The sequence below is a fragment of the Rhinolophus sinicus genome, chromosome 14 (assembly GCF_057876585.1).
Source record: "Rhinolophus sinicus isolate RSI-liver-muscle chromosome 14, RSI-T2T, whole genome shotgun sequence".
Lineage (NCBI taxonomy): Eukaryota > Metazoa > Chordata > Mammalia > Chiroptera > Rhinolophidae > Rhinolophus > Rhinolophus sinicus.
In genome coordinates this window covers 21,887,630-21,909,243 of record NC_142514.1, presented here as the reverse complement: position 1 = coordinate 21,909,243, position 21,614 = coordinate 21,887,630, and the positions used below count along the sequence as shown (strand labels likewise).

Here is a 21,614-nt window from a genome sequence, read left to right as displayed (position 1 = left end):
GAACTGAGTTTGATTCCCAGCTCTGCTACAATCTTGGTATATGACCTTGAGCAGTCATTAAACCTCTATTACTCTTCCCTTCTTACTTTTAAAAAGGAGAATAAGAAAAAAAAGAAAGCTTTAATGAACATAAAAATGTTAACACTAGAGAAGTTTGAAAAAATGATATACAAACTTTATCAACTAGATTGGCTTAACTAAAACCGGATTATCATGTACACTCACTCTACTAACTGAACATTTGACAAGGGCTGCCTAAGGAACACAATGGTCACGATTTTCTGACTAAGACATCCAGAGACAGTGTTTCTAAGAGGGTAAGACTCATAGTATAGCTGCTCCAGAAGGTCAGGGGTCACACCTTCCTCTTGACTCTCAATGCACTTAGTTCATACTTCTAACCACAGCACTCCTTCCCCTGGTTAACCATTTATGGTCCCTTTCCATTACTAAACTGAGTATCTGCCATGCTTAGTTCGATGCCTAATACACAACAGGCATCTATAAACATTTACTGAATGAAAGAAATGTACCATTTACACTCACTTCTAACTTCCCTTAAAGATTCACATCTTTATCATTCCCAAATTTATAATTCTCCGTCCTATAACTTTTCTCTTGGTAATAACTTTTGGAATCACAAGTCCAGTAAACTTACTATCTTTGTTTAAAAACACATTATTTTTATTTATCAAGTTATTTATTATTTTAAGGAAGAGCACAGATTCTTAATTTTTTTTGAGGGGGAGGCGGCAGGTTCATAGGACCCTTTGAGAATCTGATGAAAGCTACCAAATAGCTCCCCAGAAAAAGATACAAACAATATTTCATATACAATGTTAACTAAGGGTGGGTACTGGTTCAAAAAAACCCCCCAAAGCCTGAGTTAGAAACTCCACGGAGCTCAATTCTCACATTCCAGGATAGTGGCAAACCCTATTATGGCATATTGACCATAGTTTCTCAAATCCCTTTCTTAGGGAATAATTTAGAGTTCAGGGCTTTTTATCCTTAAAACAATTTTTTTGAGATGATTGTAGATTTATATGCAGTTGTAAGAAACAAGAGATCTCATATACCCTTCATCCAGTTTTCTCTCTATAACCAGTTTTCTCAATATAACCAGATTATCAACATTAACACAAAATATTGACTTCAGATTTCACCAGTTTTACATGCACTTATTTGTGTCTTTAGTTCTATGCAATTTAATCAGATTCATGTAACCACCAGCACCACCAGTCAAGATACAGAACAGTTCTAGCACAAGGATTCTTCATGCTACACTTTAATAGCCAGTCACCTCCCTCCATCTCTCCCTCACCATTGGCAACCACTAACCTTGTCTCCATTTCTAATTATTTTGTCTTATCAAGAATGCTAAATTAGTGGAATTACACAGTATGTAACCTTCTGAGATTGGCTTCTTTTACTCGGCATACTTCTCGAGATGTATATAAATTGCTGCATTCATCAATATTATTTTCTTTTTATTGCTGAGTAGTATTCCATGGTATGGATGTACTGCAGTTTAAACTATTCACCCATTGGAAACATATGGTTTGTTTTCAGTTTTTGCCTATTATGAGTAAAGTTGCTATGAACATTCATGTACAGGTATCCTGTGGACCTAAGTTTTAATTTTTCTGGGATAAATTGCAAATGCTGAGTCGTATGGTAAGCACGTTAGTTTTATAAAAAACTGCTTTATCAGATACACACACACACAATATTTTGCTTAATCTTACCAATATTATGTTCTATAAAAATAGTATTATACTACATTTATGTAGCCTTATGGGATTTACTTTTTCACCCAATATTAAGATTTCCAAGATTTCTCCGTGTTGCTGCATATAGCTGTAGTTTTCATTTTCATTGCTGTATTAATATTTCATTTTGAAAATCTCAGTATCCAATCAATGGTGAAACAAGAAGTTATACCATTTTGTAAACAAGGTGCACCACTTTTGAATGAAGCATTCACGTGCAAGTTTCTTTGGGTATATTCCTAGGAAAGCTATTGCTGAATTTTAAGAAATTTGAATGTTCAACTTTCAGATGAAATGCTAAACTGTTATCCAAAGCGGCTGTACCAATTCACACTTCCACCAGCAAAGTTTAAGAGTTCCTTCCAATTCATACCCTCTCAAGCCCTAAGTCTTATTTGACTTAATTTTTGTCAATGTAACAGGTTTTCATCATTTTCTTGTCTCCAAAAAATTATTTTCTCATTTATTTTCATTTACTCTTTAAAGCTACTTTATGTTCAACATATCAAGTTGAAAAAAATAAATCTAGTTGGAATTAGTTTGGAAAACGCAAAAAATCAACATGTTAAAGTTCTGTCATCTTTATAACATTAGTTCCTCCTTACCCGTCTCTCCACACTCATGTCCCCTTAAAACTATTGCATATTTCTTTTTTTTATACACAGATCTTCCTTTATCACCTTCAAAAATTTTTTAAGTTGACAGTATATGATCACAATAGTCCTCATCTGTAATATTGAGATAAAAATTGTTTCTGTCTCATAGAATAGCCGGGAAGAGAGAATTTAAGTAGCACATCTCATGGCACATGTTATGTACTCTACAAAGGTTAAATTGTTGCTATTGTTCGTTATGATTATTCACATACATTTTGAACTGATTTTTATTGCTTATCACAAGGCATTTGATACTATTCTAAAAATGAGATCATTTGGTCAATTATTTTCTAACTGGCTAATACTTACAGATCAGAAACCTACTGATCTGTACATCTTTACGTTGTAATCAACCGTATCACCTACCACATACCTAGGTAAACAGCTATGATGTTGCAAATAGTGATAACTCCTGCCTTTCTTCCCTAATATTTCTTCTTCTACCTATATTTGGCCTACAATTTCTTTGCAATTCAACATTCTGGTTCAAAACTGTTTTCCAGCGCTGTGGAATGAAATGGGACTGTCTAGATATATTTCTATAGTATACTGTAAATACAATAAAGGAATGAACTATTTTGCAAGTTTCAATAGACTTTGTAAATGTTCTCCACTGAGTGCTTTTGGAAGATGGATTTATGAGTATCCTTTCAACATCTTCTGGGGATTATTAATCTACGCATATTCAAATGTTTACTTATTCCTGAGTTATTTATATTTACCTATATAAATTTTTTTATATTATACTTACCTATATTTTCCTAATTGTGGAAAGAGAAAAAGAACACTGATATACTTAAAAGCATTTTACGTTTATTATATAAATATTTAACACAAATTATAAATTATTTTTGTTTCAGAAAACAAGCATGGGTACATTGAGTCCTTGTATGTCTGCAAACGCATTTAATTGTCATCATAGTTAAATGCCAGTTTGGCTAATAGACAAGTCTACATTCAAAACGTAAATCCCTTAGAGTTGTGTTGATATTTTCCCATTATGCAATGAAGATGATTATCATTCATCAAATATTTAGTAAGAGGCCACTCACTCTATGTGGCACTCTTTAAGGAACAGGAGATACAGTGATGAACAAAGCAGACAAAAGATTCCTGCCCTGGTGGATCTGACATTCTAGTTGTAAAGAAGTGGGGGTCAACAAACAAACACACAACTACAATACATGATGCATCAGATGCTGATCAATGCAAAGTAAAGCTGGGAAAGGGACAGGGAGAGCTTTGTGGATGGTGAAGGAAGAGTGGTCTGGGTCTTGTGGTACCTCTGGGAACGGGCAGAGGTACCCGAAGGAGTCACAATCCCAAACACGAGGCTCTGCTCTGGGGTTTCCTTCTTCTGTATCTTGGCCTTGTCACCTTCATTGCTGTTAGGTAGCTAGCATTCTGATGCATTCAAGTGGATTTCAATACTTTGTCCAAGTAGTACAGAATATCTTTATAAGTACAATTTGTTTCAGGTACTGTAGTGGAGTGGTGGAGAGGGTTGCGTGTGTGGATCCAGACTCAGACTGACTTAAATCCTAGCTATGCTTTTTACTAATTTTGTTACTTTAGGCAATTTAATCTTTGTATGAATGGTTCCCCCATCTGTAAAAGCGAGAATAAGAGTAACTTCCTCATAAGTTTTGTCGTAAAGACTAAATATTTGATGTAAAAGTGCTCAGACAGTGCCTAGCACAGTGTGAGTTAGCTGTGTTTTTCTCACACGTATCCTTATCAGAGCTTAAATACTACTATTCTGTTTTCTCTGGGAGTTGGTTGACTTCACTACAATCTCTCTTCCAGATCATTAAAAAATACCTTAAAAGTTGGGCCCAACATATATCAAGATTTATCCATGCTGAGAAATTTCCACAGATCTCAAGTCTGTTCTCTCAATAAGCCAACATTACTTTAATCTCATTTCTCCAATTAAAATTTCAGTTTAGTTTAAAAAAAAAAAAAGACAAAAAAGCCCAAGGTAAAAAAATTAAAGAGTATTCTCTTGCAACAGAATTTAAGCAGTGAGAGAGGGTGAAAATTATAAATAACTTTAAAGGATCAATAGTTTTTGATGGTTATCCCAAGAAACCACCTTTTACTTAAAAAATGAATACCATACTGGGTACTTGGTGTGGTCAGAAAGGCAAAAAATATGTTGTGTTTTCATATCAAATTCAGTACCACAGATTTATTACTTGTGGTGACAAGTTATTATCTAATGATTGTAGGTCAAAGGGAACTGTGCTCGTGCTTTTATACAACATTTCATCCTCACAACTCACCACTCCACTTTACAGTTGAGGTCACTGAGGTTCAGGAAGTTTCCCAAGAGCAGGTAATTTAGTCAACGGTCAGAATTTCAAGCCTAAGCCAAGACCTTAAAGTCCTAAAGTTTGTGATTTTATCTCACAAATTTAACCTGGACTAATTAAAGACTTGAGGAAATAAAAATTAGGCTACCAAGTCAACCTTTACCACTTTGACATTCCTAAATCTGCTTTCAAATTCAAGCACCTGGGGCTTACTACATGTAAGACAATATTAAAAATATAAAGATAAAAAGCATTCCTTGCTCTCAAAAACCTTGCCAGACTACACGAACAGTAATGCTTCAAACAATCCATTACAGAACAGCAAAGCACTGAGTTCATAATGTAAACACTTCATCTAACTGTGCTTATTCTTGACCACTGAGTGCTTTATGCTTTTAAAGACCCCTCAGCAATGTTGAGAGATAGAGAACAAAGGGAGGGAAGTATTTTCATAGGGATCTGCCCATTACATTAACCTTGTCAAAAAGTCCAATTAGTCACTCATTCAGTGTTGAACACTGTGAATTTGTACTTATTAAAATTTAGGTATCATAAGAAATACTTATTAAAACAACGTTTCAACTAGAAGTGAGGGCAAAACAGACGGCTTTAGGGAGAAATCAGAGCGACTAGGTGATTGGCCAGTGCAGAGCAGGAAAGGGGCGACAGAGAACAAAGACTACACTATTCCGAATCTATTTCACTACTGAAGCAAAAAGAAAAAAACCAACCCAAAGAAAAAGGCTTTCAGGTACAAGCATCGTGCAACTTCCTCAATTTTTGTCCATTTCGTTGGGGAATGTCATGCAAACCACCCGTACCTCCCTCTACCCAGTTTCACTGTCTCTAGGGTTATTTTTCCCCTTCTTGAATGATGGTGAACATAAGTTGTAAAACAAGAGGGTCCGTCCGACCTTCCAGCTCTGCAGCAATTATTATTTTAGGTGCCTAAGTCGGAAATATGATTCGGATAACCTCAAGCGTCGATTCCCACCGGTTGCTCCTACCTCGGAGCAACTTAAGCTCCAGTTACCGCTAAGTCTGACCCGGCCCTAGCAACCGCGGCGCGCTGGACAGGGCACTCCAGCCTCACCCCATCTCACCTCCGCCCGCCGTCCCACGTCCCCCCCACCCCCCCGCTCAGGCTGTCTTCACCTCCTACACCCTCAGTTGAGGCGCCTACCGCCACCCGCAGTCGAAAAAGCTTTCCCTTTGGGGGCAGGGGGACATAAAGGTTCATTTCTGGAAGAATCCAAGCACTCGGAGCGCGGGGCAGCTGCAAGAGGTGGGAGGGGGATCAGAAAGGGGGCGGGAGCGCAGCACTACCCATCAACATCTTTGCACTCAGAGATCGCCAAGTGCCTTTCGGGCCTCCACTGCAGCCTAGACGTTCTCCCTCGCACCCAGGGCCGGGATGGGAATGTGGAATCCAGACTACCGAAGATGAGAATGAGGAAACGAGAAGGGGAGTTCATGACTGCCTTGGTCCCGAGGGGGCGGGAAGAGAGAAGAACAAAGCCGATGCCACCCATGCTCCCGGGTGGCGGGGCGACCCAGAAGGACTCGGGAGGCCCGCTTACCTGCCGTCAGCAATTGCATGGCGTGAGTGAAGGACGGGTCGAGCGAGTCCTTCTCGGCCATGAGTTCGGGCAGGTACTTGTTCTCCGGCTCCATTTTAACGGAGGCAGTGGCTGAGGGGGGCAGCAGCGGGGTCGGAGCCGGACCGCCCACTGTCGTGTCGGGACCCGTGGCCGAGGGTGGCAGCAGCGGTGGCGGCTGCGTGGCGGGCGAGGCCCGGGCGGTCCCCCGGGACCCCCCTCCGCCTCCCCGGGACCGATGAGGCAGCGGCGGCTGCCGAGACGGCGCCTGACGTACTGAAGGGTGGGCACCGGAGGGGTCCATGGAGCCGCTGCGGCCCGAGGACCGGCTCATGCGCGCGGCGGGGTCGTCCCGGCGCTGCATTGGGGAGGATGTGCGATCGAAGGATCGAGGAAGCGACGCGGCAGCGGCAGAGGCCCGAGTGGCGGTTGGCGGGGGCAGGAGAGCAGGAGCGACGGCGACCGAAGCCGACCCGAGCGACCCAGCGAAAGAGCACCGGAAATGAGACGTCGCGCGTGCGCAGCCAGTCTCCGGCACCGCCCTTGGGTCTCTCCGCGAAGAACAAAGTCCCCAGTCGCGCCACGGCGCCTGCGCACCGCAGAGGAACCCGAAGATGTCGCCTCCCTGCTCCTCTTTTCCCTCAGAGCCCGCCAGGCCAAAGCCTTGTGCGCTTGCGCGGGTGGCGGCGGGCAGCATTCGTTTTCTCTACCACGTGACTGGGCGCTAGCGGGCCACGTGTCTCCTCCCCCTTCGGGCCGAGTGCGCGGTGGGGGCGGGGGCTGTGGAATGTCTTTGTCTGCGCGCGGACCCGCGGAGTGTGGGGCGGGAGACCTGTTACTTGCGGGGCCACGCCCCCTCTAACGGCTCAGCAGTAGAGGGGGGCTGTGCTCAATGAGGTGGGAGGGGTTATTGAAGTAGGGGAATAAAAGGAGACCGGCGTGAGAGACGCGCGGTTGCGGGTGGCGTGGGTTAGAGGAGAAAATTGAGGCTGGCTGGGCCTGGGAAGAGAGGAGGAAGAGACAGGGCAGAGGGGAGGCTGGGGTGAAGAGGGAACGACTAAGGGAGAGTCTGACGCAGGGATTCAGGGTGCAGATGAGAAAGGAAAGCTTGGAGGGAAAAATTGAGGAAGGACTCGGCAGTGGGAAGACTGAAGGCTGTTGGAGGACTTGAACTAAGATTCTTCCGCAAAAAGTGGGCTAGAGGCCAGGTCTATAACCCATGATGGTTGCATCATTAGGGTGGCTCCTTCTACTGATGTGAGTGGTAAGCCTCCTGCCTCTTTTTGGGCCCTTCACACTCGATTCTTCCAGACCTGTTCAAAGAGATCCTTACCACTGCTCTCAAGGCCAAGGTGTATAGTGGACAGTCTGCCATCGCTTTCTCCTCATTCTGGTGCCTTCTCTAACCTTTCCTTCCTTTCACAGATATTTGCTTCTCCCTTTCTAAGCACTCTCATCCCTTTTCCTTTTGGATCAGTTTCCCAGAATAAGCCAACGCTTTTCAGGAGCATTTCTGGAAATTATCTTCTGGGTACCTGGAAACTGTTGATTTTGGGATCTGAAACTTAGAAGCCTTCAACAAGAGAACATTAAGGCCTGGCAACCTTGTGAGGGGGGAGAGAAACCACCCACAGAAATGAGAACAAAACGCAAATATCTTCATAAATTATCACATATATAGATATATTTCTGGTGTCAGATGCAGTACTTTACTTTGAGGTCACAAAGGTAGTTTATATTCAGGTAGGAGGAAAAAAGAATGTTTTAAATAATTGTAATGAAAAGGAATGTGACAAGTGCCAAGAGAAGTGAATATTAAGTACGATTGGAGTTCAAAGCACAAGACAGATTTTGGCCAGAGGAGAATAAGTTCCAGGCAAAGGGAAGCGTGAACAAATGAGCAGAGATGAGAATGTCAGAGATGCATTTAAGGAATGGGAGTAATCGAGTTGTGAACTGTGAAGAAATAGTGGGGTGAGACATCAAATGCATGGAGGAGGGAAAGGGGGCAAGGAGGATTTATAGCTCCCTTGCAACTCATTTCTGCTGCTGTCCTTGAAAATTCTGCTTGGGTGATGGTGTTACAAATGGCTGAAGTGTCCTTGTTCTGTAATGAGACGCCCAGATGGAGGAGGTACCTTGAGCTGAGGCTAATAAAACTTTGATAAGGAAGTGTCTGAGAAGGAGCTGGGTAGTGGTATCTGTGGGTTTCTAGACTGAATCAACATTCTTACCGGATGGCTGCCAAATCTTACTTTCTCTGAGGGTGGGGTTGAATGGGAGCTTTGAGCTCTTCTTCATGATGAGATACACAAAAGGTAATTTCTAAAAAGATGATTGTGTGCCCACAGCGTACTTATTACCAAGTACATGGTGCAACAGCTTTCCATTGTGGGGGGACGGATGGGGGGAATGGTCGAGGAACCCTTCCCTAGGAATTGGGAAGAGTAATTCCTGTCCTGAAAGCCTAGAGGTCTGCAGTTCATTTTCTGTGGACCATGGTATGCTCTCTGAGTTCTCCTGAAGGTATTAACAATATGGCCTTGAGAAAAGACTGACTTTGGAGTGAGGCGGACGATTTCAAATCTAGCGTTGCCTTGTTTAGCTGTGTGCCATTGGGAAAACCACAATCTCTCTGAGCTTTAGTTTCCTTCTCTATAAAATGGAGGTAATGACATCTACCTTGCAGAATTGTGAACATTAACAAATATCAGTGTAAACCTCCCGATAGTAGGGCTTATAAGCAGAAGTAATAATAACTATTATGTTATTTAGTGCCTAATGAAGAGTTTTGGGTGCTCACGTTGGCTGTGGATTTGCAAGGCCTGCTCTCTAATCTCTTGTTTTCACAGGCTGTAACTATACTTTGTTCTGGAGCAGGGAGGTTCCAAAAAGACTAAGTTTCTTATACCCTATTTCCTCACATAGTCCAGTTACTATGGCATACGGTGCAGGAGCAATTGAGAGCATAGTGATTCAGATGGAGTTAGGGCAAAGCTGGCTCTTCCTCTTACCTGCTGAATGATCGAGCACTTAACCTTTCTCAGCCTCTCCCTTTCTCTTCTGTAAAACGGGTCAGAATAGCCACCTCAGGGCTGTTAGGATTAAAGGAGGGAGCGTCTGTAAAGTACTCAGCACAGGGTCTGGCAATTAGTAGGTAATTGATAAGCGATAGAGGCCATTGTTATTACTACACATTTATTGAGTACCTTATTGCAGACTTTCATGTGAGTTCCTAACTGATGGGCTGAAAAAAATGGAGGTTTGCCTGACCTGTGTGATCCCCACAGATGGGGGATCTGCAGGCCCTCCCTACCTCCCCTGCTTCACAGCCCGTTCCCAGGAGAGGAAGGGCTCCAGCCCTGGGCAGGAGAGTTTCTCTTCCAAGAATGTAGCTCCTCTGTTCAATCTTAAACACCTACCTGGTGCCAAATATATGGAGGGTGGAGAAGTAGATAGGGAGACCAAGATTCAACATTTTAAAGTGCTTTTCTAATATTTTTTAGGTATAGAAATATATACTTCTAGCATTACGAAAAATCCAACCATAATAAAGGCAGAAAGTGAAAAGTAAAAGTCCCCCCAAAATCTTGCACATTCACTTGACTGCCCTTCCTTAAAGATACCCACTATTCAGTGGTTGCTTGTGTAGGTTGCCAGACGTTTTAACACATCTATATGCAAGTCTGTCTTTTTTTATTTATTTATTAGTTTCAGGTGCACAAGACAAAGCAAAACTTAGACGTTTATCATTTATATCCCTCACACTGTGTGAACCACCCTCCCCCCATCCACTATCCCTCTGTACGTTCCCCAAATTAATTTTCAAACCCCCATGACCATCTTGTGGTTACCGGCAAGTCTGTCTTTTTTTGTTCTAAACACAAACTGCAGCATTCTATACCAACCGTTTTTGACTTGTTTTTATTTTTATTTATTTATTTATTAGTTTCAGGTGCACAAGACAAAGTAATACTTAGACGTTTATCTTTTATATCCCTCACACTGTGTGAACCCCCCTCCCCCCATCCACTATCCCTCTGACATCGCACTGAGCCATTACATTTCCACTGTCTCTATTCTTAATGCTGTACTCCGCTTCCTGTAAGTATATACATACATATATATATATATATATATATATATATATATATATATATATATATATATATATAAAATTGTAGTTGGCATTCATTATTATTCAGCTTCAGGTGTACAGTGCAGTGATCAGGCATCTACATCATCCCTGAGGTGGTCTCCCAAATGGGACACGTGTCCATCGGATACCCTACAAAATCTTGACTTGTTTTTAAATAAAGTATTCTGGCTACCTTTCCTTGTCAGTATATAAGTTTATTTCTTTTTTTTCCCTCATGGTCGTGTAGTATTACATTGAGCACTTTTAACCAGTTCCCGTCTGATATAAATATAGATTGATTCCAGCTTTTCCGTATTGCAAGCCGTACTGCAATGAGCATCACTGCACAGAACATCTTTGTGCATAATATCAATATAGGATAATAGAAATGGCACAAAAAGACTACGCCAAGCAGCAGGGTAGGTAGCATCTTCTTTTCCCACCTCCTCAATCAATTCTGGGTACTGTCTTCCCATCTTTTTAGTCTTCACCAATATGATAGCTGAAATGGCATGGGACTGAACATTGAATAAGAATCTATGCCCTCAAGGAGCTCATTGTTTAATGAAGGAGACAAATACATAAACCAAGAGTGACCATGCAGTAGTGTGAAAAGTTTTATAATCAAGCACTATACAAATTGCTGTGGGAATACACAGGAAGGAGAGGCGGACCAACTGCTGACCTGAATTTGGAAAGTAGTTAAATGGGGTACAGGGGCAGGGCATTTAAATATTGGAAGTTCAGCAGAGCTTTGTCCCCTAATATTCCCTCCTCTAATAGGTTCATGGCTCTGGAATTTAAATCTGTAGCCCAATCTTCCGAGTTCCAAATCCAGATAGCCAAGTGCATCCCTGACCGCTCTATTTGGATGTCTTAGAAGACCCTCCAACTCAGCATGTCCCCAGTGGAACTCAAACCGCAGCCACTAGCAGTGCTGCTTCAGGGCCCAGATGACTTACGTAGCTCGGGGCTTGGGAGAAGTTCCTCTGTTAGGACCCAGGCCTGTTCCAGCACCTTGAGAGCATCAGGGCCAGCAAAACAAGGAGGCATTCACCTTCAGGGCCATTCTCCTTGCTTGCTGCACTCTAGTCCCGAGCTGCTCTTAGCATTCCCACCCTTTGGTAGGAGCCATGGGCAGGGACAGAAGGGATTGGAGCAGGGCTGGTGTGCCCAGTGCCTTCACCCCACTGCTTTGTCCCTAGAAGTGTCCCAAAAATACTTGAAGGGGATTTTGCAGGGGCAACAATAGAAACTCAGGATGATTAGTTTCATGTGTTTTTTTTGTTTTTTGTTTTTGAATCCACAGGAAGGTAAGCCTGCATGATATTTGGATAATAATAATAATAATTTTCTTTTCTGCCTGTCCTCCCAACCAGAAGGTGAGTGGCTTGTGGGCAGGAACTCTTTCTGTCTTTGTGCATAGAGAGGCTGGAACAGAGCAGGCATTGGATACATGTATGTTGATCAAATAAATATCTGCAGAATAATGAAATTCATTCTCCCTGTTGCCTTTACCGTTGACTTGCTCTTCCTTCGGTGTCCCCTGTCTTAGGAGCAGTACCCCCAACTAATTGCCTGGTTGGAAATCAGGGAGTCATCCTGTCCATTGCCTCACCACCCCACCCCACCATGCACAATCCATACCTAACTCCTATTGCTGTTTACTTCATAAATATTGCAGATCTCGTCCATGTTTCTCTGTCTCCAGCTGAGGTGCTATAATGCCTCACCTGAACTTCTGCCGTCCCTGAACTGGTCCCCTACTTCTGCTTCTGTACCCTTTCTCTATTTTCCACCCAGAAGCCAGTATAATATTTTCAGAATGCAAATCTGATCATGTCTGTCTCCATCTGTCTTTCTTACACACACACACACACACCTTGTTAAACCTTTTCAGGGACTTCCTTTGCCCTTAGGATAAAGACCAGAACATTTATCATGTCTGACTGAGCCCTGCCCACATGGCCAGCCCTGCCTGGCTTTCCCGCCTCTTCTCATGCCGTTCTCCTCCTTAGTTCCTGTGCGTAGCAATCCTGGCCTTTTTCAATTCCTCAAATAAGCCGATTCCTGCCTCCTCCAGACTGCACACTTTCTGACTCCTTTGCCTGAAACTCTAGGCATTTCTCCCTCACCCCAACCCAGCCCCTGCCTGCCCCTCTGCCTGTTTTCCTTAGATACTATAATTCCTCCACTTCCTTCAGACACAGTATATGAAAATGTCTCTTCCTCAGGGAAGCCTTCCCAGATCTCCAGGACAGGTCAGCTTAGCTCTCATTGTTACATGCTCTCAAGGCTTATTCCTAACACCTATTACATTTTAAATTTGCTTCTTTGTGTTATTATTTGAGTAACATCCACCTCCGCCATTTGAATGAGGGGAAGAACTTTGCCTGTGGTGTTTGAGGTTATGTTCGTAGCACCCAGTGCAATGCCTGGATTGGTTGATCAATGAAGATGTGTTGGTTCAATGAATAGAAATGGGAACGGCACATGCAGACATGTTAAACCATTATAAAACTTGGCATGGCTCCCTGGAATGACAAATCATGACCTAGATTGGGGGTGGGTGCATGGCAAAATGGCAGGAGATGAGGCCCAAAAAGTAGTTTGTGTCTTGACCCTTAAGTAAGGAAATTGAATGCCCATGGAGAGTAGCAAGATGCTGTAGTCATTAGAGCAGAAAAGGAAACCAAGGGTGCAGAGGCCATTTTGGGCCTATGTATTTGTTTTAATTGGCCTGCCTAATTATAAAAAAATTGAAATAATTGCCAGTACTTAAACATTGGGAGATTTCACATTTAAAAAACAGTTCTAGATTTCTAGTTCTTCGTGAAACATCAGATGTTCTAGGAACCCTGCGTTTGTATTCCTCCAAGTAATAATTAACTTCCGTCTTTAGAGTGCACCACCTCTAACTCCCCAGGCATTTTTGCTATCAGCCTGACTCTGTAAGCATCTGAGTTAGTGACCCAGTTCTAGAGAGATCATTCTGGTGGGAGAAGAGATTGGAGCGGCTAGGGAAGGGCAGTGGCAGCCAGAGGAACCCAGGGAGAAAAGGGAGTTCACATTCAAGTTGGAGACACCTAGGCCCAAGAAATACTACATCTAGACTTAGTCAGTTGGGCCCAGGCTTGGGGGGCTGGGCAGGGGAATAAGCTTCAGTACCTAGGGCCCCCCTCTTCCACCATTAGAAGTTTGTTTGAGCTGAAGAGAAGTAAAACGAAAACAGGAAATCTGCTGCAATCCTGGCTGATCTGAGAGTAAATGAATGGAAACTGGAATTTTAGCAAGATAAATGCTACCTTCTTCTGGGCTCACCCTTGGTCTCTCCATGTCTCAGAGAGAGTCAAGATGAATAAGACCATGGTCCTTATTGTAGTGGAAATTGACCGTCTTGTGGGAGAAGAAGATATTTAAATAATGAAATACATAATATGCGCTAGATAACACAATAGAGGAACACTCCTTCATTCAACAAGTATATTTTGCCAGACACTGTGCTAGGTGCCGAGGACACAGTCATAAGAAGACAGACATGGCCTCTGCCCTCATAGAGCGTATACTAGGTAGTTTAGGAGATGAGAGGATGATGGAATTAATTCTGAAGGAGATTTACATCTGAGGGAAGTTCTGGAAGGCAAACATTTGAGCTGAGCCTGGAAGGAAGAATAAAATGTTGTTAGGGTTTCGATTGAAGCAGAGAAGATTCATTCTCATCAGAAGAAAGAACAGGAAGAACTGGCAATTATGTGTGAGATGTTTGAAGAATAGTGAAGTATTGGGTTGGAGTGATTTTTTTTAGAAGAGAAGAAAGGAAATTGTTTAGACTCTAAGTTGCCTTTCAATCTAAATACCATTTGATTTTTTTCTAGAAATTGAATTCTCTAAAATGGAACTATTTCAAAAATAACTAAAATGAGAAACAAATTCACAGGTGAACCACTGTTGTCCCAGTGTATAAGGTATCATGGTAAAATAAGCTAGTCATTTTAAATCAACACAACACTCTAGAACTTACACGTTGAAATGAGAGGGCTTTGGATTCCTTTTTCCAAATTGTCTTCGGAGCCTAAAGTCCCTTCTTCAGACTATTATCAAAGGTGCAAATTTTTATTCTTGAGGGTGAATTTAATTTTGGAAAACAAATAATCCAGAACCAAAGTTAGTGAATAAGGTAGACATCACGTTGGGGAGAAAGACTTTGAGTAAAAAATTAGGTGTGACTACAGACTAGTGAATCTGATTATTTTCTTTTGTAATTTTTAAAGTGACCCTGAAGTCAATTCTAAAAGATGAGATCCCAAAATATATTTTGAGCACTGGTGGCCCTGTCAGAACAAGGGTAGACACGCCCACCCAAAGCAATTACTTCAAGAACAGCACTTATCTCATTCATGCATACATGATTCATTCATTCAATAACTATTTATTAAACACTACCTCATAGATGCCAAGCAATATTGTGGGTGTTGAAGTAAGTAGTGAACAAAATGAACAGGCTCCCCGCATTTGTACTGCTTTCTAAACAGGGGAGACAGATAATCACCAAGTAAACTAACAGGGTAAAAGAAGTTTTAGAAAGACAATAAAACGCGACACTGTGATAGAATGACTGAGAAGAGGTGGGGTTGGATACTTTAGGTAGGATAGTCCAGGAAGGTCTCTAGCAATGGCAGGGGCTGGAGGAAGAGCACTCCTGAGGAAAAAAGGAGCAGGGGCCCTGAGGCAGGAACTTGTTGAGTGAATTCTAGGAACAGATGAAAGGCTATATGGCTGGAGAACAAAGTGAGCACAGGGGGTAGTTACAGACGTGAGATGGGTGAGGTAGGGAAGATCAGAATCCTGTATGGCCATGCAGGCTGCAGTAAGGAGTTTTCTAGGACTGTTGGGTAGAACTTGGGGAAGAACAGAACTCAGAGACCAATTAGGAGACTATTACAGTAAATATGCAACAAATATTTTCTGCACATCTGTGTGCCAGGAACTGTGCTAGATGCTAGCGATATAATGGTGAAGACGATGTGGGTTCCAGTCCTCAGGTTGCTGATGACATGGAGGGAACACAGACAAGTAAGCTCGCCATTGTTTGTCAGTGTGGTAAATTCTAGAAATAGGGGAACAATACAAGGTGCTATGAGAGTACAGAGGAAGGGTCACCAATCTCGGTGGGTAGGTGGGGTGTTCAGTAATGCTTCCTGGAGGAGGTGTCGTTTAAGCTGGACGTGAAGGACTGCAGAAACGAGCCAGGTGAAGGGCTGGAAGAGGGCATCCTGGCACTGGGAGGACTTAGAGGGGAGCAAGAACTTGGTGAGTTTGAGCACCCACAGGTAGTTCAGCATGGCTGGATCTTAGAGGTGTATTTCCTGTGAAAAAAGAAATCAGTCTTAATTTTTTAAAAAATAGAAGCTTATTAAGCTTGCACAGGAAAGTCATTCAAAGGTTCTGTAGCAGCAGAATGACATGTTTCAGGGGCCTGCCCAACTCTCAACTGGCTTTCTCCCTAATCCCCTCAAATCAGCCTTAATAATAATCTGTGGAGCCGTAGCTTTGAACCTGATAATTATACTCAGTATTGACAAAGAGCATGCTGGTTGAACACCTCTGTTCTACCCTAACTAGATGAAAAGGAACAGGAGGCGGGTAGAATCATTACTCTCTGAGTAATGAAAAAAAACCTGCCTGAGACTACGTGGATCCTACCATCTGTGAGGCCATAGCCAGGGCTACCATGTGGTAAAGAGACTTGGGGCCCACTTTAAGCTTTTTTATTGACTCGGGAAGAATCCAATTTATTAAAGGATGGGACCAGTCATTTGATTCTGCGTTCCAGTAAGCTGACTCCTAAGGTTTGTCCCTAACCTCTAGGGTAGCTGTGCATGAAACGAATTCCTTATTAGCACAGTTGGTCTGCATCTCTTTGGATAGTGTTTCATTACCCGTGCAATTAGACTTTTTCCTGAGACAAGCTCACCAGGCACGTATGACTTTCAGATACCTTTTTTGATATGATAGGCTGTTTCCACTTCTCTCCACAATGCATCACTTACTAAGGACTTGGAGTGACAGAAATAATAATAGCCAGCATCTACATGTGTTCAGTTTATTTAATTTTCACAACAGTTGTACGAGGCTGGTACTGTTGTGAAAATACTATTCCTATTTTATAGTCAAAAAAATAAAAGCACAGGGAGGTTAAATCACTTGCTGAAGGTTACCAGGGATTTGAACACAGGTAGTCTGAGCTGAGAGCCCCAATTTTTAAGCACTCTGCCATAAGTGTGACTGATTTAGGGATATAAAGACAAAGAAGTAACCATAAATCCCTAGCATTATATAAATTGGTAAATTTTGGCCTTTAGTTTTACAAAATTGGGCATCATTGTACTGAATGCAGTGGTTATACAATGGCATAATATTATATGCCATTATACAATGGTTACAAAAAACATTTATAACCCATAAAACCAGAATTTCTTTGTACCATATAGTAGAACTAAATGAATCAATTTGTTCTCAGACTGTTTCAATATTAAGTTGTTATGATAAAGCTCATGTTAAGCAATTGTGCTTGCATTCTTAAAGTTTATCATGTCTTTTTTGGGGGAGGGGGTGGAGGAGGGAGGGAGAATAATCCAACCTTGTGAAAAAACAATCTAAAGGAAACTAAAGTTGGAGTCTTTTCCTCTTGGTAATTTTCCCTACTACAAATAGAAACTTCTGAAATCTTTTTTCATCTTAGAGCCCAATATCGATAATGTCTAGTACTTAGAGCTTAGTATCTATAATAGATACTACAAATCACAATTACTAACAGTCTTAAAGGACTTAGTATATGACAAGCTCTGTGTAAGTCTTTAAGTCTAGGAGAAAGGACTATAGTTATGCTTGCTTTACAAAGAGGAAAAAGCCAAGATTCAGAAAATTTAAATAATTTTCCCCAGATCACATAAATGGTTAATTAAGATTTGGGGTTCAGTGTTATCTGATTTCAAAGTCCAGGCTTTTAAACTACTAATAGTTATAGAGATATGCTCTAAGAAATACTTATTTAAATATACGAGAATGATTATTATAATAAGTGTGTTTCTACTACAATTTTGAACAAGGCAGACTCTTCTTTTCATCCCAAACCGCTCCTCAGTTTAATCTAAATTATCAGAACAAAATATGAACTGGGATGCATTATGGGCTATTATGTTTTTTTCTTGACACAGGGCCCACTTGACACTTGGTTGATGTGTTACAGAGCATATCACACTTTATGAATGCCACAGAATTACCAGGTTGTCATTAGCAATAGTTCTTAATAGGAAATCTTAAACATCTCTGTGAAAATGGCTGATACAGGCATAGTGGATACATTCTCCACTAGATGGAGTGAGGCAACGAGAGCTGAGCTACGAGTGATAATTAGGCATGGCAAAAGCCAAGTACCTTAGGTGTGGTCCTCCTGCAGAACCTTAAAAAATCATTATAGAACAAGAGTGTTTTTTATTTTCTTGGTTTTGTTTGTTTTGGTGATGAGAATGCAAAGTGGTCTCAAATGACCAAAACACCCTTTACATAGATGATAAAACCGTCCACAAAAACTTCCAATTCAGATATAACACCTTAAGATAAATTCTGGATGGCATAGAAATAGCTGAGTCAATCACAGCCAGGTGGTTCCTGGGAATGCCATCTAGGAGACAACAACCTGCAGAGTTGAGGTGATGTCAAAGGATGTGGTATATGCTTTAAAGAAATTAGTGATACATATGATCCCATCTTCTCTGTGGCCTAAATACCAGGGTCCACGGTGGAAGTGGGAGTGGTCCTTCCACCCTTTTAACTCACTCATCGAATATTTGCTTTTTTCCCTGCAATTTTGGGTTCAGTGGGTTTGGAGGTCTTATTTTCTGAGGAATGTTTCCTCCAGGAATACAGACATTAAATTATTCCTTTAACTTGGAAGCTGAGACTTCCGCTTGGTCATTCTGGGTTCCTCATGCTATTGAGCCAATGGCAGAAAAGGGGTTTTTAGTATTGGCTAGGGTGATCGGTCCTGATTATCAAGTGGAAATTAGGTTGCTGATACTAAAAGGGGTGAAGAGAACTATGTGTGTGCCCAGTGGATTTACCAGGGCACCCCTGAGTACTCTCATACCCAATAACCGTCAATGTAAAACTATAGCAAAGCAATAAAAGAGACAGGACCACTAAGGGAGTGAATCCTGTGGAAATGAAGGTTTGGGTCATCCCACCAAGCAAAGACTCCCCTCCCGCCAATGTGCTGGCAGAATTAAGGGGAATATGTAATTCCCCTGGAAGAAGGCAGCTATGAATACCAGCTTAGCTTCATGACCACTTACTGAGGCACGGTCTGTAGCTACTGTGGCTATCTTATATTCATTGACTATTTCTCCTTTTCTTCCACTTCCCTACTTGCCCCTAGGCTCTACTACCTGGCATGAAAAATACTGGTAGTGGCTAACTTTACAATTTAGGTTCCAGGTGGAAGAATAACTGAGCTGACATCACTTAGCTGTGATGTGGTTGGTACATAACTGACGAACTTTGTGCCTCCCCTCTGTTGCCCACCCCCATCCACTCTCTTTCTGTGTTTACCCTGTGTCCCTGGAAGCTAAGTTCCATGGACTGTATCACCTGGGCTCATTGTTCACTTGGGTTCCACCAATGGAAGGCACTGACAAGAGATGGGCATGCAGAAGGAGAGAGAGTTGGGGGCTTCCCCGTGCTCTGTGCTGCATTCTCTTATTTTCTGGCAGCGGCTGCTTCCTTCCAAGACAACAGCTCCTGTCAGCAGCCCCTCTTCCACGACTCAGGGTCTCACTGGGTTCAGGAAACTGAACAGGACCACAAAGGGAGTCCTTGCCTTTCAAGCGAGCATGGTCATAACTTCCTACTGTTGCCAGCCTCTGGCCACCTCAACCTCCAATTTTGGTTCCCTTAGCTGTGCCCACAACTCTTGAATAGTTTCTTCTTGAAAGTTTCTTGAGTCATTTGAGTTTAGTTCAGTTTCCTGCTGCGACTCTGACTGATAGATGATCAGTCATTTAAAGGTGGGATGCAAAATTCTCAAAGTAAGTCCATTTATTATTAAAAAATAAATCAACCCATAAAACCTATTAAGAAGGAAGGGAGATGAAAGTTAAGTTATTCTTTACTAAACATTTATTGAGTGCTTACTATGTGTAAGTTAGGTGTCAAGAATATCAAAATGAATGTCAGTTGCTGTTCCTGTATACAAATCAGCCGGGAGGCAGAGGTGTACACAGACTGCTCTGTAATAGGGTTGTCAAAGCACTATGGAACGGATTTGAAATTTACTCATTCATATGCCAACTTGGATTTATTTTAATCCCCCTCCTCCCATGGCACAGAAAATGGCATGTAAAATCTAAGAGAAACACAATTGTTTTAAAATGATTATTTTCATATTCTGTCTTAGTATAAGATGCTAATTCCCCATGTGGCAGTAAACGATCTGGAGGGATGCTTACCAAAATGTTCCCAGTTGTTATCTTTGAGAAGTGGGAATGGGAAAACTTCATCACCACTTTACACCTTTCTGTCTCATATTAATTTTTTCAATTTATAATTTCAGAAATTGGTTAAAACTCTATGCAACTAAATGTATAGTATAAATAAAAGAAAGAAAGGAAATGAGGCTTATGGCAGACCTCCTAAGGAGGATATTGATTTGGGCCTTAGAGAATGAGTAGGAGAAATTCATGAAGTAGAGAAACGGGAAAGGATAAAACAGAGTCACAGAATATTTTATCTTTGTTTCAGATTGTTGTAGTACTTCCTTCACACCTGCTTCTATAAATTAATTTGTTGATAGCATCTTGTCAGAAAACAAATATGTATTGAGTCCCTGCGCTATGCCAGTGTAATAGATATCAAGGCAGTGTAAGTTAGAGTTCCTGCTGCCAAAGCATTTACAGTCCCAATGGGGACTTAAGACATTCTCAGAACAGTTAGAGACAGCCCATGGTTAAGTGCCAAGGGGTTTGGCCCATGAAAGACCAGAAAAGCCGAGTACGCTGCCAATGTTTGAGTCTGGCAGCCTTGGAACAGTGGTGCCATTTATAAAAATGGAAAGTTGGAAAAAGAGAGCTGTTTTGAAAGCAGATATACCTATAGTAAAATATCACAGTCTATGTAAATTACTCTTTGGCTATGCAAATGAGCAGGGCTGCATATGTGATGTTTAGACTGCAGGGTGCCAGGAACTATAATAATCTCTACCTTTCATTGAATGTAGATGGTGCCAGACACTGGGTAAAGTCATTTGCATACATTATCATTTCATCGTCACAACAACTCTAGGAGGCCATTATGACCCCTATTTTTCAGATGAGGAAAGTGAGACTTGGTGAGGTTAGGTCACTTGCGAAGGCCTTACAACCAGTGGGAAAGTGCACATTAGGATTTGAACACAAGTCTATCCAACTCCAAACCACTATGCCACTGTGCTGTGTCATCCAGGAGTATTGTTAGGGACCCCAATGTTTTCCCTTGAGTCCGCCTGCCTGCACGCACTGGCCCAAAGAAATGCACAAGCAGGAATTTGCAGTGTAGAAAGACAAAATAGTTTAATATTGAACTGGCCAATAAGGAGATGGGGAGCTTATGCTCTAAAAACCTGACTCCCTGATGACGTGTGGGTTACAGTTATATAGGACAAAAATCACAAGACACCATGGGTTACGGGTTCGAGGTCACCCTGGGAGCTGATTGGTTGGAGGTGAGGTAAGGATAATAAATCATTTCTTCAGGTCTTGAGGACAGTTCTGAGGTCTGTCCCAGCATGTCCCTCAGTCTGCTTTCATGGGAAAGTAGCCAGGGGGTTGTTCCGCCTTGGGACTCAGGAGCTGAAACATAACTTAGGTCATGATGTTATCTTCAGCTGCCAGAGGTCGGGACTGTGTGACCATCAGTCAGGTCCGGGCTACTGTCTTCTTTCTGCTGCCTCGGGGTTGCTGATTATCCAGGGGAAACCCTAGGTCATATATATATATATATATATATATATATATATATATATATATATATATATATATATATGTATATGTATGTATATATGTATATATATATGATTTCTGGAGCTAGGATTTAAAACGAAA

At 41.9% G+C, this 21,614-nt stretch overlaps 1 protein-coding gene and 1 long non-coding RNA gene across 3 annotated transcripts in view; one reads left to right on the top strand and one right to left on the bottom strand.

The window, feature by feature from the left end:
* KHDRBS1 (KH RNA binding domain containing, signal transduction associated 1) overlaps positions 1-6,974 on the bottom strand; it is a 34,981-nt gene extending 28,007 nt beyond the window's left edge. For both annotated transcript variants that reach the window (XR_016018602.1, XM_088790885.1), the window contains exon 1: positions 6,324-6,974. Coding sequence is in view for 1 of the 2 variants with exons in the window: in XM_088790885.1 (XP_088647011.1) it covers positions 6,324-6,705 (382 nt within the window). In the remaining variant the exon portion in view is untranslated. The remainder of the gene's footprint in view (positions 1-6,323) is intronic.
* Positions 6,975-7,296: 322 nt separating this feature from the next.
* LOC148755628 (uncharacterized) overlaps positions 7,297-21,614 on the top strand; it is a 39,641-nt gene continuing 25,323 nt past the window's right edge. The window contains exon 1 of the long non-coding RNA XR_016018600.1: positions 7,297-7,605. This is a non-coding gene — a long non-coding RNA (uncharacterized LOC148755628). The remainder of the gene's footprint in view (positions 7,606-21,614) is intronic.